The sequence below is a fragment of the Budorcas taxicolor genome, chromosome 10 (assembly GCF_023091745.1).
Source record: "Budorcas taxicolor isolate Tak-1 chromosome 10, Takin1.1, whole genome shotgun sequence".
In the NCBI taxonomy this organism is placed as follows: domain Eukaryota; kingdom Metazoa; phylum Chordata; class Mammalia; order Artiodactyla; family Bovidae; genus Budorcas; species Budorcas taxicolor.
In genome coordinates, this window is record NC_068919.1 from 57,077,271 (window position 1) to 57,096,164 (window position 18,894).

Sequence of the window (18,894 nt, forward strand, 5' to 3'; positions counted from 1 at the left end):
AACTCTGCATTCAGATGCTTATATCTTTCCTTTTTTCCTTGGCTTTTCACTTCTCTTCTTTTCACAGCTATTTGTAAGGCCTCCCCAGACAGCCATTTTGCTTTTTTGCATTTCTTTTCCATGGGGATGGTCTTGATCCCTGTCTCCTGTACAATGTCATGAACCTCATTCCATAGTTCATCAGGCACTCTATCTATCAGATCTAGGCCCTTAAATCTATTTCTCACTTCCACTGTATAATCATAAGGGATTTGATTTAGGTCATACCTGAATGGTCTAGCGGTTTTCCCTACTTTCTTCAATTTAAGTCTGAATTTGGTAATAAGGAGTTCATGATCTGAGCCACAGTCAGCTCCTGGTCTTGTTTTTGTTGACTGTATAGAGCTTCTCCATCTTTTGCTGCAGAGAATATAATCAGTCTGATTTCAGTGTTGACCATCTGGTGATGTCCATGTGTAGAGTCTTCTCTTGCATTGTTGGAAGAGGGTATTTGCTATGACCAGTGCATTTTCTTGGAAAAACTCTTCAGCTGCTTATAAGATTCATCTCTACCCTTCAAAAAAGTGTTTAAAAATTGCCCTGTGTTTAATATGGGGCTAGTGGTAAAGGACCCACCTGCCAGTGCAGGAGACGCAAGGAACTCCGGTTTGATCCCCAGGTCGGAAAATCCCCTGGACGGAGGGCATGGCAATCCACTCCAGTATTCTTGCCTGGAGAGTCCCATGGAGTCCCATGGAGAGCCTGGCAGGCTATAGTCCATAGCGCTGCAAAGAGCTGGACATGACTGAAGTGACTTAGCACACATGCACTCTGTTCAATACACTCATATTACAGATAAAAAGCTGAAAGCATAAGGTATGAGAAAATAACTAATATTCTGTGTAGCAAACAAGGTATAAGGAAGGTTGAGAAGTGCTTGCAAACGAGACTCTCGTTTGCAAGAATGTTCAGCCCTGGTTGAGAGTCTCGTCTGCAAGCACTTCTCAACCTTCCTTATACCTTATTCCCTACAATTGTGAGATAGAGTCACCAAGAAGACAATAATGTGATGCTGCCTGGGCTTCCCAGGTGGCATTAGTGGTAAAGAACCTGGCTGCTAACACAGAAGACGTGAGTCGTGAGTTTGATCCCTGGGTTGGAAAGAGCACCTGGACAAGGGCTTGGCAACCCATATCAGTTTTCTTGCTTGGAGAATCCCATGGACAGAGAAGCCTGGCAGGCTACAGTTCATAGTATCTGTAATGGGGAGTCAGGGCTTGCATTGCTATCCATTGAAGAAAATAGCATCTTAAAGTGTGAGACAGCTGTAGGGAAACTATAAGGTCTTCACAACTAGAGTAAACATTTAAAAATATGGGTATCAGACTCCTCAAACAAATGGACTCACTTGGCAAATTCAATATTTAAAACATACGGATAGTTCACCAATAAAGAACTGATAATAGGACTTCCCTGGTGGTTCAGTGGTTGAGAATCTGTCTGCCAATGCAGGGGGCATGGGTTCAATCCCTGGTCCAGGAAGATTCCACATGCCACTGAGCAACTAAGCATGTGTGCTCTGTGCTCTGCAATAAGAGAAGCCACTGCAATGAGAAGCCCTTGCACTGCAACTAGAGAACACCCCTCATGCAGCAATAAAGACCCAGTTCAGCAACAACAACAACAACAAAGACCTGATAACAGACATATTAAAGATCAGCATTATAACACTCTAGGTTTACAAGTAGAAATTCCAATTACCTCTGTAGGTAAGGGGTCTTCCCTGGTGGCTCAGAGGTTAAAGCGTCTGCCTGCAAGGTGGGAGACCTGGGTTCAATCCCTGGGTCGGGAAGATCCCGTGGAGAAGGAAATGGCAACCCACTCCAGTATTCTTGCCTGGAGAATCCTGTGGAAGAATAAGAATGACAGAAATGATGCCCCCTAATGTTTGAAGAGAAAATCCTTGAGTTCCATGGCATGGTAGTCAGCCCCCAAGGTGGTACCCAGTGATTCTCATTTCCTGGTATTCACTGTTTTGGAAAATATTCCCCCACACCACATCATGGCTCGCCTGTGTTTCTAATAAAATATGGTGGAAGTGATGGTGTGTGACTTCTGAGGCCAGATTGTAAAAGACATTGCAGTTTCCACCTTGGTCTCTCTCGGATCACTGGCTCTTGGGGAAGCCAGCTGCTATGGAGCGGACAATGCTATGGAGAGGACCGCATAGCTAGGAACTGAAGCTCCCCCGTTCCCCAACCACGGAGCCACCAGGATCAGATTGCCACCCATCAGAGTGTGCTGTCTTGGAAAAGGGTCCTTCAGTTTCAGTCAAGGCTTCAGATGACTGTAGCCCTGGCTGACACTTCTTTTTTAGGATAGCTTTATGAGCCTACAGTTTATTTATAATAAAATTTACTCATTTTAAGTGTACAATTCAATGATGTCTAGTAAATTTACAGAGTTGCGCAACCATGACCACAGTCTATTTTTAGGACATTTTTGTCGCACACAAAGAAACCCCATGCCCATTAGCAGTTACTTCCCATTCCACCACCAGCTCCAGGCAACCACAAATCTTCTTTCTATGTCTATAGATTTGCCTTTTCAGAAAATGTAATCAAAATGAATCATGCAATGTATGGCCTTTTGTGTCTAGCTTCTTTTATCATCTGGCTGACATTTGGAGACACTCCAAGAACTAGAACCTCCCAACTAAGCCACTAATGAATTATTGAGGCACAGAAACTGTGTGTTTACTGTTGATTTTAGCCACTAAGTTTTGCGGTAATTTGTTACACAGTAATGGGTAGCTAGTGCACAAGAGTATGTGATTACTGCTGGGAAACTAAGTACCTCAGCCAGCCAATGTTCCATTAAACCCTAAAGGTACAATATTATTAAAACTTATAGACTTATAGTTATGAGATAAATAATCATGGAAATACAATGTACAGCATATTGACTATAGTTAATAAGACTATATTGCATACTTGAAGTTGTTAAAGGAAGAGGTCTTAAAAGTTCTCATCAAAAGAAAAAGAATCTTTGTAACTACGTGAAGCCATGGATATTAGCTAGACTTATTGTGGTGATCACTTACAATATGTATAAGTATCAAATCCTTATGTTGTGTACCTGAAACTAATATGTCAATTATACTTTAATTAAAAAAAAATCAAAACTTGTGGACATGAGAAGCCATAACTTACAGTTGTATTGAAATATTTTGTTAATGTTACAGAACTGATACTTTTTCTAATATTTTTTTAAAAAAGTAATTACCAGATTAGAATAAGAATCCCCACTTAATTTTCAGGTCCATGCAAACGGTTGATGAACTAGGAAGAAATAACTATAGACAGTTAAAATGTAGTAAAACTGTCCTAGTGGGTGGGCTACTAAGAAAACTTGCCATATTAGTCTGGAATGAGTTTTGATTTATCAGATTGGACAACAAAAGGCTTGGCTGTGATTCTAGGAGACTTAACTAACCAGTTCCAACTTTAAGATGTTGCTTTGCTATCATGAAGTCATTTAAAGGATTCGTGAAGGAAGAGTGGAATAGGTAGACGCAGGCTTCAGATTTTCAGCTGTTACCAAAAGGAAGAAGGACGAGGTCTCCAATCTCACAACTGTGTGACTGGGCCAAAACCTCATGGGATGTTGTAAAATGAGAACCAATAGTGAAATGGTTTAAATACTGTGAAATTAAAAATGCTCTTGACAATCCAAGTAAAAGCTTTTGTTTGATAATGGTTTTGACTCTTTTTTTGGGAGGGGGGGCATACTGCACAACTTGTGGGATCTTAGTTCTCTGACCAGGGATTGAACCTGGGCCTTGGCAGTGAAAGCCATGAGTCCTAACCACTGGACTGCCAGGGAACTCCTTGACTCAGTTTCTAATGCAGTGAAAGTTGACGATTAAGAGATTCATCTAAAATCCAGTAGCAGCAATGTTTTCAAGCTTTGGAAATGTTTCTTTAAGTTTTGAGGGTGAAGATTAAAAATCTTTATGGCACTTAGAAACTGTTTATTTCTTAGTACATAGCTATAATTCACTAAAACACTAGCTTCTATAACACATATTCATTTTCCCTGTTATTCAACATGTATTACTGTTTAGTAAAATATTTGCCTTGTGTATGAACATAATGTTGGGATTTCTTCAAACCTATTAATCTGCTTATATTTTGTTCCAGTTTTTACAGAAATGTTTGTCTAGACATATTACACCTTCTTCTAAAGGAATTTATTTAAATTTACTGTATTTAACTGCTTGCCTTATACCAATTCTTACTGCTACATACTGTATATATAGGAATTATCCCAAATGTATTTGATACTGTGGCATGCTTTTTAGTTGCTAGTACCAAGATGCAGCACCAGTGTTTACCTTTATAGTACATCATGCATAGTACGGGGCTTTATTTTTTGTGTGTACATTTTGTTGTCTGTGTTATTTTCCCTTTTTTTTTTTTTAAAAAAAAATACGGCTTATTTCATGGGCTTCCCTAGTGGCTTAGTGGTAAAGAACCTGCCTGCAATTCAGGAAATGCAGATGTGATCCCTGGGTCAGGAAGATCCCCTAGAGAAGGAAATGACAACCCACTCCAGTATTCTTGCCTGGGAAATCCCAAGGACAGAGGAGCCTGGTGGGCCACAGTCCATGGGGCTGCAATAGTTGGACATGATTTAGAGAATAAACAACAAAAACAACACTTATTCATGGTTAGTAATGTATGGTTAAACATACAGGACCTGTGATTTCCTGGAACCCAACATACTGTACATGGTATACTTTATTAACATGAGTATGTTATACTTCCACAAAACCATTGAAAATCATTTAAACACTTTTACACTCACACAAATAAATACATGTATACTGAAGTGAAGTGAAAGTCGCTCAGTTGTGTCCCACTCTTTGTGACCTCATGAACTATACAGTCCATGGAATTCTCAAGGCCAGAATACTGGTGTGAGTAGCCTTTCCCTTTTCCAGGGGATCTTAACAACCTAGGGATAGAACCCAGGTCTCCCTAATTGCAGGCAGGTTCTTTACCATCTGAGCCACAAGGAAAGCCCAAGAATACTGGAGTGGGTAGCCTAGCTCTTCAACAGTGAAACTTCCTGACCCAGGAATTGAACTTGGGTCTCCTGCATTGCAGGTGGATACTTTACCAACTGAGCTATCAGGGGAATCCCATGTATACTGACAAATACTTTTTTTTTTCAATCACTATTAATACTTTATCTAGAATTATAGTAGGCATGACTGATCTTTGTATTTAAGTATTTTATTATTTTCTTTTCACTTCAAAGATCGACTGATTTATTGACTTTTGGCTGTGTTGGATCTTTGTTACTGTGCAGGGGCTTTCTCTAGTTGCAGAGAGCAGGGACTACTCTCTCATTGTGGAGCACGGGCTTCTCGTTGCAGTGGCTTCTCTTGCTGTGGAGCACAGTCTCTAAAGCGCTGACTCAGTAGTTGTGGCACAAGGGTTTAGTGGCTCTGAGGCATGTGGGGTCTTCCTGGAGCAGGGATTGGACCTGTGTCCCTTGTATTGGCAGGTGGATTCTCAATCACTGGGCCACCGGGAAAGCCCCTGACAGGTAATTTTTTACCTCATAAATTTTTCAGGAAAAATTGGGTTATCTTACTCACTTTAAAATCTTGCATTTCAGCACAAATAGAGTACTATGACTCAGGCATCAAGAACATAGAGAAAATAAGATACTGAACCTGACTTGAAGTATCTACAACTCCAGTAGAAGAAACAGACACAAACCAAGACTGAGATTGGTATGTGATATGTGTGTTTCAAGAGGAAGAAGCCTCAAGGTGTTTGGAAGCAGACAAGAAAGGTTTTGAGTAACTGACTTTTAAGTTCTGGTTTGTCAGATCAACAAGGGGAAGGAGAAAGTAAAGAGCATGAACCCAGAAGCTGAAGAGAACCCAGTAAGCCCCAGACCCAGCAAATAGCTCTGTGGGGCTGGAGCATAGTGGGTGTGAGGGAACAGCCTGAGATAAAATAGATTAGGCAGAAGTTGTAGAAAGTGGAGCTTTTAAGCAGAGGAATTTTTCCCTTAAAAAGGTTTCTCAGGCTACAGAGCTGTGGACGGATTGGAGAGCACGGAGATGAAAGGCTGTCAAACCAGTTAGGAGGCTTTTAGAGTAATTACTTGAGAAATGATGAGGTAAAGGGCAGCAGGGATGATGAAGGGCATGAATTAGGGACCTGGAAAAGTGATCCTTGGATATGGACAAGAGAGAGAATGGGAGTGAAATTTGCTTGCAGTTTCTGGTTTGGATGACTGGGGGAACGGTTATGCCATTAATTGAAAATGAAAATAAAAAGGCCTTAGGTCACTGGGAATTATCTTTTGACTCATTTCACTAGACAGATTACCAACTCTGGCCAGGTTTTTGCCTGCAGTCTTCCCCAAACTTCTAATTATGCTCACAGTGATAACAAAGTCACCTTCCTAAAGAAGCAGAGGTTTATACATTTCTGCATTTGAAGCATTTGATGGACACCCCCATCCCCACCCCACGAGATTCCCAGGTGGTTCTGTGGTAAAGAATCCGCCTGCCAGTGTAGGAGACAAGGTTCATCTCTGGGTGGGGAAGATCCTCTGGAGGAGGAAATGGCAACCCACTCCAGTATTCTTGCCGAGAAAACCCCATGGACAGAGGGGTCTGGCGGGTTACAGTCCATGGTCGCAGAGTATGACATGATTCGATTGAGCACGGACACATTCCTCGCCCCAACCCCCCACCCCCAGCCACACACATTGCAGGCAGATCGAAATCTAAAAATCTAAGCTTTTTAGTGGAACATTCAGGACTCCACATGTTCAGGCTGGCCCCAAGCTAACTTCTTGGAGGTATCCATCTCATGTTTACTACCTTTCCTTTTTCCCACCCTACATATCTTCAGACTTAAACGTTAATCTAACCTTTGTTCCTCTATCCTGCCGGCTGCTAGGTCGCTTCAGTCGTGTCTGATTCTTTCCGACCCTATGGACTGGAGCCCACCGGCTCCTCTGTCCATGGGATTCTTCTGGCTAAAATACTGGAGAGGGTTGCTATTTCCTCCTCCAGGGGATGTTTCCCACCCAGGGATCGAAACTTCATCTGTCTTCTTACATTGGCACATCCTGTCACTTTACACTTCTAAGCCTTAGCTCAGGTTATTTTCTCTATTTGAAGGCAGCGTTTATGTCAGCCTCTTCCTAACACCCATCTTTTTCCTCTTCTGTGGTGCATAGGCTTTTGTGTCTCAATCCTAACACTTCTGGCGTTCTGCTTGGTTTTATAGTTGTATCTTGCTCCCTTCTACCTCTTTGCCTCAGTGACTTAAATCACACACACAGTATAGGCTGAAAACCTTGTGATGGACAGTCTAAAAAAATCAGGGAATCCATGCCATCACACATGAAAAAAGAGTGTAGAGGAGTCACTCATTCCAGGGGGCTCCTTTCGATGGTCTAGAACAAACTTGTGACGAAAAGGGGGAACAAAATAATTTGCTGTTAGACGGCTTCTCTACACAGTTGCAAGATATTTTTACTGTTTACATCAAATAAAATATCTAATGCACTGTACTTTTAAAAAGCACGAAGGGATTTAGATTTACAGGGGTGGAATTTCCTGGTAACGGGTGTCCTCCTGAGGTCAACTGCCCTGACCGTCATGCAGTGTGCTTGGTGTTGGATTAAAGACTCAGAGAACGAAACACAAACCAGCGGTGCGTCTGCGAGAGGGATTGGGCCTTGGCCAGGAGCGGCCTCCACCCCGCCCCGCGGCCACCCCGGCGACCGCCCCCAGCGGCCGCAACCCGGAGGCTCCAAGGGAACTCCCGCAAGTCTGCGCGCGCAATCCCGGGACAGGGGTCCGCGAGGCGCGCGCTATTGCCCTGGAAACCTCTGCGCGCGCACGCGCACAAGCTGGGCGTGAGGAGAAGGACCCTGCTGAGGGCTTAGCAGCGGGAGGAGGGGTTTACCCTTCCCCGTCCCGCGCTGCCCAGAGGGTGGACGCGCGCGCCGCCCACCTCCCTCGGGAGGAGCGTCTCTTCCAGCACGCGCCCGGCTCGCGTTCTTCCTCACCCCTTACCCCTGCCCCTCCCGCACACTTGCTCTCCTCCCGCATTTGTGCGCCGGTGCAGCCGGCGGTGGGAGCATCCGGGCATTTCCGCAGCCGAGCGGCGATCCGGGCGGCGGCGGCGGCGGCCGAGGAGCTCCTATGGCCGGGACGACGTCGGGGGGAGACGAAGGGGGGACGAGGCCTTAAGCCAGAGCCGCAGCGGGGTGGGTCCCGAGAGAGGCGGAGCGGGAAGCTTTCTCGCGCCCGGAGGAGGGCCGGGAGCAGGGCTCTTTGCGCTCCTCGCGCGTCCGCCTCACCAGCTGGGTCTCCGGAGATGCATCTGCATCAGGTCCTCACCGGAGCTGTCAACCCTGGAGACAACTGCTACTCCGTGGGCAGCGTCGAGGATGTCCCTTTCACGGTGAGCCTGAGGTCCGGGAGTCTGAGGTGAAGAGGCCGCTGGCTCGACGCGGGGGCCGAAAACACCTTGTCCCGAGCCCACGCCTCCTCGGTAGGCTGCGAAGTGTTGGGGGGCCCCGCCCGCGTCCTCTTTGCACCGCAGCTTAGGGGGGCGGGCCGTGGGACTGTGAGTCCTGCGACTGCTGAAGGAAATTACCCGTCTGGGGGAAGGTTTAGGAATCCACCGTACTGTCCGTCCTCAGCAAGCGGGCCCCTGGGGTGACTGGACTAGAAGGTTCCTCGCCTAGGATGGTCCCCGCGTCTGGGTGGAGGAAGATGAAACCACTGAAAGCCCAGAGCGTCCGTTTCGCACCTGCTCTTGGAGGCGCAGAGACTCGGTCTGTCTCGGCGCGTGGAGGCGATGCTGCACCTGGCTCCCCCTGCCCGCGGGGTTAGGGCAGCGAGGAGCCGCTGGATTCGGTGGCTTTAAGCCCGACCCTCTGCCTCCTGATATGCAGAATCTTAATTCCCACACGAAAATGAAAAATTCATTCTCTGCCCCCGAGAAATTTAGAATGGAATAATTAGAGTGACAGAGGCCTGGGGAGCTGTTATTTATCACGAGATCACGGTTTGGTAACCTCCCTAGATAATATTTTAATCCGTTTGCGAGGCAGGCTGGTTTGTTTATAAGATAAGGCAATGTGCAAATTTTATGACAGTGTTTTTGTTTGTGAGGTTAAAGTGTATGTAAACAGTAATGTGTTAGATAGAACCTCTTAAAAATCTGGGTGAAACAGACATGTTTCTCAAGGAGTATGGCTAAATTAGTCTCTTTGAGAATGGGATGTTGTTAGTATAGCCAATTCAAACCAAGCCCTGAAGCTTCTTTTACTCGTAGGGAGACTCCCATGGATTAATATGAGTTTTTTGTCCTCTTCAGAAAATTCGTCCTCTTCAGAACAAAATGTAGACGATGAGACCTCGACTAAATACACATTGTTATTGATAACCATTCTGCTTGGTAAAATTGGAAATAGTATAATGATGTGCTTTTAAGAAAAGGGAAACTCTTTGTCTGCTTTCCAGAAGCATGTTTTTAAAGCTGCAGAAATAAGAAAAGCTCCTGCAAAACTGCAGAATCATTATGTAGCACAGTGCATTCTGGAGCAGAAATTATCTATCATTGTGATGCATTAGAGATAATCCCATAATATTGCTTTTTGGGCACTCTAATTGTAAATGTAATCAACTTGGCTTTGTATCAGTTTAGAATGAACCATTAGAAAATATAATTTGCCTGACTGTATTGTTATACCTATCCTTGTCAATGTTGTCATCTGTGTTTTGTGTACTGGTAACCTAAAAGATCCATATGGTGTTGAACTTGGGCTTTAAGTGTGTAGACAGTTTGGGGGATGTAGAAGATATTTCCTTCTCCCCTAGTTTTGTAGCTGGAGGGGAAGTTCACCAGGGTTAGAAGAGGGGGCTTTCTCCATCAAGAAACCAATTTGGAATCTTGGCTTATGGGGTATCTCTATACTATTATGGTGGTGGTAGTTTTTAGTTTCTATCTAGAATAGAGCGGTGTCTTATTGTGAGGCTGGTATATAGGGCTAAACAGGTTCAGGTGCAGTCAGGAAAAGCCAGTTAATGCTGCGCAGGTGTGGTTATGCTATAGGCTGCCCATGACCAGGTTCTTGGAAATCATTTTCAAATCTTTTTACTCCTCCCTCATTAGTCTGTTACCAAGTCTAGCTGACTCTCTGCAGTGGCTAGCAGATTTACCCCCTTTCATGTCCTTAGCTTATTGTAGAACCTTATTTGTATTACTTAATATTAAGGATTTCAGAACTGGATTTCCTGACATCACTGATCACTTCAGTTCATCCTCCACACAACTGGTGTATAATAATCTTCAGATACCATTTTACCCTGTTATTCTTGGCTCAGTAATACTTAGTTGTTCCTGATAGCTGTATTGTGAAATTTAAACTTGTCAGATATTCTTCTGCTGTCTTTGACTTTATATTTGAGTGTATATACTCTTTATCTTGGCCCCTCTGCTATAGACAACCTAATCTTCTTACTCCAGCCTACATTTTTATGTTGCAACAAGAGAATCCTTTTTGTTTTCCCGAATAATGACTCACAATTTACCTGGTTTAGGATGGCTGCCTGTGACACTGGTCGTTTGGAATTTATACTCTTGTTGTATACCATCTCATTTTAATATCTTGGTTTTGAATGCACTGATCCAGCTATAATTTTGCCTTGAACTAGAAATGACCTTTTGGGCTCTGTGAAGAACAGAGTTGCTTGAAAAAAATGAGAACAAACTGTTTTCAAGTACTTAGGAATCAGCTACCAGTTATTTCAATGCCAGTGCTAGTACAGGGAAAAATGAAATTAAAAAAATTAAAAAATGAAATTAAACCCCTCCTTTATGTTAGTATGCCATTTGACTTGTACAGGAATCAGATGAAACAGCTCTAGTTCTGAGTCAGGTGACTAAAAAGGGGACCAGCCAGGGCTGTAATGGAAGTCTTGTGACTTTTCATCTGGTGGGCTTTTTTTCTGTATATGCCTCTTTCCTGTCAGAGTGCTTGCTCCGAAGGGTGTGTTTGTGTGAAAGGCCTAGACGTGGCCAGTGTAGAAGGAAAGACCGTCTTGGAGCTAGCCAGTAGTAATCTGAGGACCTTTGCAAACTTGGGCAGATCAATTATATCAGAGTCTACACACAAAGTTTTTGAAAAAGAGTTTTAAAAGAATTTTGATGTGTTCATGACATTGTAATTGAAAAGCAGCCATCTATACGAATTGCACTGTGTGTGGCTGTGTTGTCAGGGCATGGTCTCTGCTCTGCTGACATGTGGTGCAGTTGGTAGTGGACCGTCCCAGTGATGGGTGTACTTTTAGTGCTGGCATCTGGGCTGTGATGCTTTTCACTTGTGTTTTGACAGTTTTTTTAAAACACTCCATTGTAATTTTATAAATACACTTACATAAATGCCACCTTTAAATCATTCTTTTCTCTTCAATATAAGTTCTGAGTTCTGGAAATATTGTTATCTTGCAATAAGTCAAGTCCCAGGTAGTTCAGGGTTGATCTTCTACCATGTATGAGCTTTGTTGTACTTTTATTATGCCATCAAGACATTTCCAACCACCTTCTTATAGTTAGGTAGGTAGGTGGATGTTTAAGGCTTAATGCAGCAGATAGTGTAAATTTCTCCTTATTTATGTTATTACTCTCTGAAAATAGTCTTTAGTTTTTTAATTTTACTTTTCTGTAAGTCTAGTCAAGGCTATGGTTTTTCTAGTAGTCATGTATGGATGTGAGAGTTGGACTATAAAGAAAGCTGAGCACAGAAGAATTGATGCTTTTGAAGTGTGGTGTTAGAGAAGACTCTTGGACTGCAGAGATCCAACCAGTCAATCTTCAAGGAAATCAGTCCTGAATATTCATTGGAAGGACTGATGTTGAAGCTGAAACTTCAAAACTTTGGCCACCTGATGTGAAGAGCTGACTCATTTGAAAAGACCCTGATGCTGGGAAAGGTTGAAGGTGGGAGGAGAAGGGGACGACAGAGGATAAGATGGTTGGATGGCATTACTGACTCAATGGACATGAGTTTAAGTAAACTCTGGGAGTTGGTGATGGACAGAGAGGCCTGGTGTGCTGCAGTCCATGGGGTCGCAAAGAGTCGAACACAACTGAATGACTGAACTGAAGCATTAGAATATTAATTAAAACAATGATGGTGTATGATGATGATTAATATTAAAATATTTTTTCACTTAAGGAGTATAGTCTATATTTTCAGACATATAGAGGGTGTTGAAGTTATTTACACCATTCTGATATGAATTCAACACACTGAAAAATATTAACAAAAAGTAGCCATTTGTAGCCTCAGGGAACTTACACTGGCAGAGATTAAAATGATGTACATAATTACAATATAAGGCAGATGAAAGCGATCACATGTAGTTGGGAAGATAAACTATTTCCTGGAAGATTGATACTTAGAAAGACAGAGAGTGGTATTAGGTGTTTCTGGATGGCAAGAACAACAAATACAGTGCACGGGACATGGGTTCAATCCCTGGCCCAGAAAGATCTCACATGCTGCGTGTAACTAAGTCCGTGTGCCACAACTACTGAGCCCATGCACCTAGAACCCACGGGCCAAGCTGCTGAGTCCATGCTCACAACAACTAGAGAAAGCATGTGGGCAGCAACAAAGACCCAGAGCAGCGAAGTCAAGGAGTGGCACAGTATAAAGGATGTACTTGTTTAGTTGCTCAGTTGTGTCTGACTCTCTTCCAACACCATGGACTGTAGCCCACCAGGCTCCTTTGCCCCTGGGATCTCCCAGGCAAGAATTCTGAAGTGGGTTGCCATTTCCTCAAGGAGATCTTTCCCAACCCAGGGATTGAACCCGTGTCTCCTGCTTTGGCAGGCGGATTCTTTACCACTGAACCACCTGGGAAGCCCAAAGGATGCATTATTGGGTGACTGTTCTTTCACAGAAGTGGTTAAAATACAAACACAGGACTTAAACAAAACAAGACTTCTTTATTAGATAGCGAATTCAGTTAGAATTTGAGAAATAGGATTTGCAAACATTACCTGGGGCATTTTAAATTTCTTTGCTGCTCTGGGTCTTTGTTGCTGCCTGCATGCATTCTCTAGTTGTGGTGAGCATGGGCTTCTTCTCTAGAGTGCGAGGGCTTCAGTAGTTGAGGCTCATGGGTTCTAGGTGCATGAGCTCAGTAGATGTGGCACTTGGCTTAGTTGCCCCACAGCATGTGCGATCTTCCTGGGTCAGGGATTGAACCCATGTCCTGTACATTGGCAGGCAGATTCTTAACCACTGGACCACCAGGGAAGTCCTTTACCTATAGCTTTTTAGGAAAATGTATTTTCTGACATTCTTGACTTTTATCATTGTTTTTTTTCTAGTAATGAATGAAAAAACCCTTTATTTAAAAGTTAGAAGATAATATTATATGATTTTTTTGACATTTAGATATATTTTAATTCTACTGTAGCATAATGGTATTCTAGTCCTAGAATTACAACACCACCAAACTTTGAAAATAATCAGCTTGTTTATACATTTAACAGATATTTGTTGAGCACTTGGATGTGTGTGGCTCTGTGGAGATTTAAGAAAACAGAACAGAACATAGTCCTGATTTCAGGGAGTTTATTAAAAAGTGTAAGAACCTGGTAATCTACTAGGGGAATTAAGACATATACTTCACCACAGCAGACCAGCTGTGTGGTATTGTGAGGTATTTAAATTCTTGTGGAAATTTAGAGAAAGAAGAGATCACTTTTGGCAGGGGAAACTGGGGAGTTGGACAGAAAAACTTCTGCTATACTGACTGGTTATCAACAGGTATTAAGGACTTTGCCTGTGCTGAGAATAAAGGGAAAGACAAGTCAAGAATTTAGAGTGGACTTGTTTTCCAAGAGAAATTGGCCCATTTATTCTGGGAGAGTAGTTTCTTGTGTGTTTAAATTGATACATTTTAGACTTTGTAGCCTTGTATTCATTGTTAGCCTTTAGGTGAATAGGAGGTTCTGTAAGTTTTTACTTATGTCCCTGTGTAGATTGTTAATTAGCCTGCAGTTGTAGAGAAGACTCTTGGCAGCTACCCTGAAACTCTGGTACAGCCCCAACTAGTGCCTCCCTAGAAATGGGAGGTCAGACTACTCAGGCCAACTAGTCATTGGACCCTTGGTTAAATCACTGAAACTTTTTTAGGTTTATCATCTGTAGAATGAAGCTCTTAAGTTAGGTTCACTTTAAGTATTCAGACCTTGGATGGCATTATATGGACCTCTCTAGAGTTTGCCAAGGGGCAAAGAGAAAATAGAACTAGAAACATAAAGTAACTGTGGTGAGGTTGTGGGTCTGGAGTCTGTGTACACTGCCCATCCACTTGTATGTATATAAGAGACTGTTGGTCACACTTCACAGTCAGGGAACCTGGACCTCCATTCTGGCTCAGAGATTAAGCCATACAGAGCCTTTGTGAGGTAGTGGGTCTTTGGGCTCACAGTTGAGAAGGAGGCTCTTGTTTATGATTATATTCTCAGTATCTGGTCCTTGGTACTGTCAGAGTGCAGTATGGAGTGGGAGATTGGGCCAGGGTGATGGTGTTTAGGGCCTCTATCCTGTTAGATAGATTTACTCCTTTACTTTCTGTTCTTAGCTTTTCGGGTATTTAAAAGATGACTTTAGAAATTATCTTAAAAGATGATATAAATGAACTTATTTACAAAACAGGAATAGATTCATATAAAAAACAAACTTGGTTATCAAAGGGGATAAGTAGGGGTGAGGGAGAAAAATGAGTTTCGGTTAACATATGCACATTACTATATATAAAATAGCTGAACAAGGGCCTACTGTATAACACAGGGAAATATACTCAACATCTTAGAATAACCTACAAGGGAAAAGAATCTGAAAAGGAATGCATACATGTGTATACCTGCATCATGTTGCTGTACATTTGAAAGTAACATAGCGTTGTAAATATGTAAATACTTCAATAAAAATTTTTTTATATCTTTTTAAACTTGGATCTTGAGACACTTAGAACAAATCAGTTTCAATATTTAATCATCAAAAAGAGTATAGGATGTTGGGTTACAACCTCAAAGGCGCAGTGGAAAAACAAGTCATGCCTGACCAATTTAATTTCCTTCTATGATAGAATACAAAGCAGTGTTTAAAAGGGGATACTAATAGAGAATATCGGTAATTCAGATTCAGTAAGGGTCTTCTAACTTGTGGCTTATTTTTTAAACAAATTTGGAAACCAAATATTTTAATATTATGAGAAGTTTCAGGGTTTTCAATCTTTTTGAGTTTGTAGAATCCTTTTTCATTGTATTTTTGCTCTGTAATGCTAATTCATGATATATTAGGACCTGTTATTGAGGAAGCAGGTGCAGGCTACACAGGTGGTGTGGCTGTAGCTCACGAAACCCTGGCACTTGGTATATAACACAGGAAACCGATCGACTGTACTTTTATTCTCAATCTTTCTCATGTTATGTTTGCTAAGGGCTCCTTTAATGCTCCCCTTTCCCTCCATCCTAAACACAAAAAAGATATGGTTAGCTTACATCTTTTTGATGGAGAAGTCACTCAGTATAAAGAGGTCACTGGATAGAACCAGGCTCCTTTGAACATAGTACATGATAATTTGGTGTGGTGATTTGAAAAGCATAATGACATCCTCTTAGATTGTCATTGGATATATGTTCCTTTAGGGGTATTCCTTTTAAAATTGGACTCTTTCAGGAATAATAATTTAATTCATACTAAGTCATGTTTTCTTTTGTGGTTTTAGAAGAAACCTAGGAAGCCAGAGACTATTTGGGCATTATGCAGTGGGGCATAGAGAGACTCCCCCCGCACCAAAAAATAAAAGTTTCGGCTCAGTCTGAATTCAGAGACACAGATAGCTTATATGGTAGCTACAGTTCAATTTAAGGCTGATATTTTTCCAGGAGTAATGACTTTGGTTTTGTGATAAGCCAGCAGCCTCCTCATGTTTTCCCTGGCCTTGACTATGTCTCTCCTTAAGAGGATCTAATCAGAAGGAGATATTCAAATTATTATCATGTACTCTAACCATGCATCTTTTATATGGATAAATTGTCAGTGTTTCCAGCAAAGGCCAGTTCCTCCATTGGTACCGATGATCTTAAATTGGAAGTGATTGTACCCCACGTGAGGCATTTGGCAGTATCTGGAGATGGGTTGTTGATAAGGTTGTGGGGGAAGGACTAGCATCTAGTGGGAAGATGCCAGAGATCCTGATCAATATCCCATGATATCCATGACAGCCCCCCACCCATGAAGAATTAGCCTAAATTGTCAATGCTGCTGCCATTATGAGAAACCCTGGTTAATATCCTAGGTCTCATCTCCTCTTATCTACTCAAGGGTATTGCTTTAGCAGTTTTTCTTTTTGCTGTCCTGTAAAATTGCTTTTTATTCTTCTTTGAAATAGTTTCTTCATTTTCCTCTCCTGGTTTTCTTTTACTTCGCTTAAGTACTTCTCAGCCTGATTCCAGATTGCTGTAACTAGCTGTTTCTTTGATATCTCCCTCTTGAGTGTAATAGCTATCTGATAATATTCTCCTCCTTCAGCCTTCTCTAAATCAGTAAATGACTACCTTATCTTTTTCCCTCCCCCAGTTCCCTTGGAATCTTTTCTTTCATTTCCATCCCAGACCTAATGTTGGCAATTTCTGTTGGCTATCCTTCAAAATGCATCCAGAATCTGCCCACTTATCACCTGTGCTGCTCCCACCCTGGTCCAGGACACCATCATCTTTTTCCACAGTTATGGCAGTAGGTTCTTAATGGGTCTCCCTACCTGGTCTGCCTTTAGTCTTGTCCTTCTTCAGTTTATTTTCAGCATAATAGTTGGAATGATCCTGCTGCTGCTGCTGCTGCTGCGTCTCTTAAGTCATGTCCGACTCTGTGTGATCCCATAGACCGCAGCCCACCAGGCTCCCCCGTCCCTGGGATTCTCCAGGCAAGAACACTGGAGTGGGTTGCCACTTCCTTTTCCAATGCATGAAAGTGAAAAGTGAAAGTCAAGTCGCTCAGTCGTATCTGACTCTTAGCGACCCCATGGACTGCAGCTTACCAGGCTCCTCCACCCATGGGATTTTCCAGGCAAGAGTACTGGAGTGGGGTGCCGTTGCCTTCTCCTGTATAAATCAGATCTTGTTAGTTTCTTGTTCAAAATTTTCAAATGACTTTTTTTTTCAGAGAAAAGACCCAAGTGCCTTCAATGCCCTTTATTACTATTTCTTTAAGCACCTAGAACAAAAACTTGTTGGGGTGTAAAAAAGTACCCAATGAATTAATAGATGCAAAAGGACACCTTAGTATAATATGAAACATTCCTAAGTAAACACCACCACTTTTATAAGATTATTTTATAATACTTTTGATATAGGTCAATGGCAGTTAGGCCGTATTTGTATAAATGAGTTATAGGGTGGGTGCAGGGAAAGCTCAGAGAAGACAGTCCAGGTATAAAACTTTATTGGTCTGGTTTAATCTGTGTGTGTGCGTGTGTGTGCTCAGTTGTGTCTGACTCTGTGACACTATGTACTGTAGCCTGCCATGGTCCTCTGTCTGTGGGATTTCCTAGGCAAGAATAGTGGAGTGGGTTGCCATTCCCTACTCTAGGGGATCTTCCCAACCCAGGGATCAAACATGCATCTCTTGTATCTCCTGCATTGGCAGGCAGATTTTTTACCCCTGAGCCACCTGGGAAGCTCTTGGTTTAACCTAAAAGTATTAAGAGGAATTGACAGATTTTGTGCCTATTAAGCAGTTCTAAATTTTTCACAATTGTGTTTTTAAAAGACTTTAATACCTAAAAAATTAGAGATTAACCTAATACCTGGACTGTAGGGATTCTGTATTTTAAGTTACAGGCTTTACCCAGCAATCCCACTGCTGGGCATACACACTGAGGAAACCAGAATAGAAAGAGACACATGTACCCCAATGTTCATCGCAGCACTGCTTATAATAGCCAGGACATGGAAACAACCTAGATGTCCATCAGCAGATGAATGGATAAGAAAGCTGTGGTACATATACACAATGGAGTATTACTCAGCCGTTAAAAAGAATTCATTTGAATCAGTTGTGATGAGATGGATGAAACTGGAGCTGATTATACAGAGTGAAGTAAGCCAGAAAGAAAAACACCAATACAGTATACTAACACATATATATGGAATTTAGAAAGATGGCAATGATGACCCTGTATGCAAGACAGGAAAAAAGACACAGCTGTGTATAACGGACTTTTGGACTCAGAGGGAGAGGGAGAGGGTGGGATGATTTGGGAGAATGGCATTCTATCATGTATACTATCATGTAAGAATTGAATCGCCAGTCTATGTCTGACGCAGGATACAGCATGCTTGGGGCTGGTGCATGGGGATGACCCAGAGAGATGTTATGGGGAGGGAGGTGGGAGGGGGGTTCATGTTTGGGAACACATGTAAGAATTAAAGATTTTAAAATTAAAAAAATAAAAAACTAAAAAAATAAAAATAAATAAAAATAGCTGAGGTGGGGTGGGGCCTGAAATTGAAAATTGAGGAGTCCAACAAAGACTTGATTGAGGTAGTTGCCCCACGTGGTGGTAAACTGAACTCAGCTAAAGCAGTATTCCTGATTACAAACAAGATTTTCTTTAGAAAGTAATTTTAAGAATGTTGGGAATTCCCTGGCGGTCCAGTGGTTAGAACTCCATACTTTCACCTGGTTGGGGAAAGCCTTGGGGCACTGCCAAAAAAAGAAAAAAGAATGTGCTAATAAATACATTCATGGAACATTTAAACATGGCTATCATTT

General features: G+C 42.3%; 1 protein-coding gene across 1 annotated transcript in view; it reads left to right on the top strand.

Annotated features, from left to right (window-relative positions):
* The first annotated feature begins 8,402 nt into the window (after positions 1 to 8,402).
* DMXL2 (Dmx like 2) overlaps positions 8,403 to 18,894 on the top strand; it is a 172,064-nt gene continuing 161,572 nt past the window's right edge. The window contains exon 1 of the mRNA XM_052647404.1: positions 8,403 to 8,489. Coding sequence (XP_052503364.1) covers positions 8,403 to 8,489 — 87 coding nt within the window. The remainder of the gene's footprint in view (positions 8,490 to 18,894) is intronic.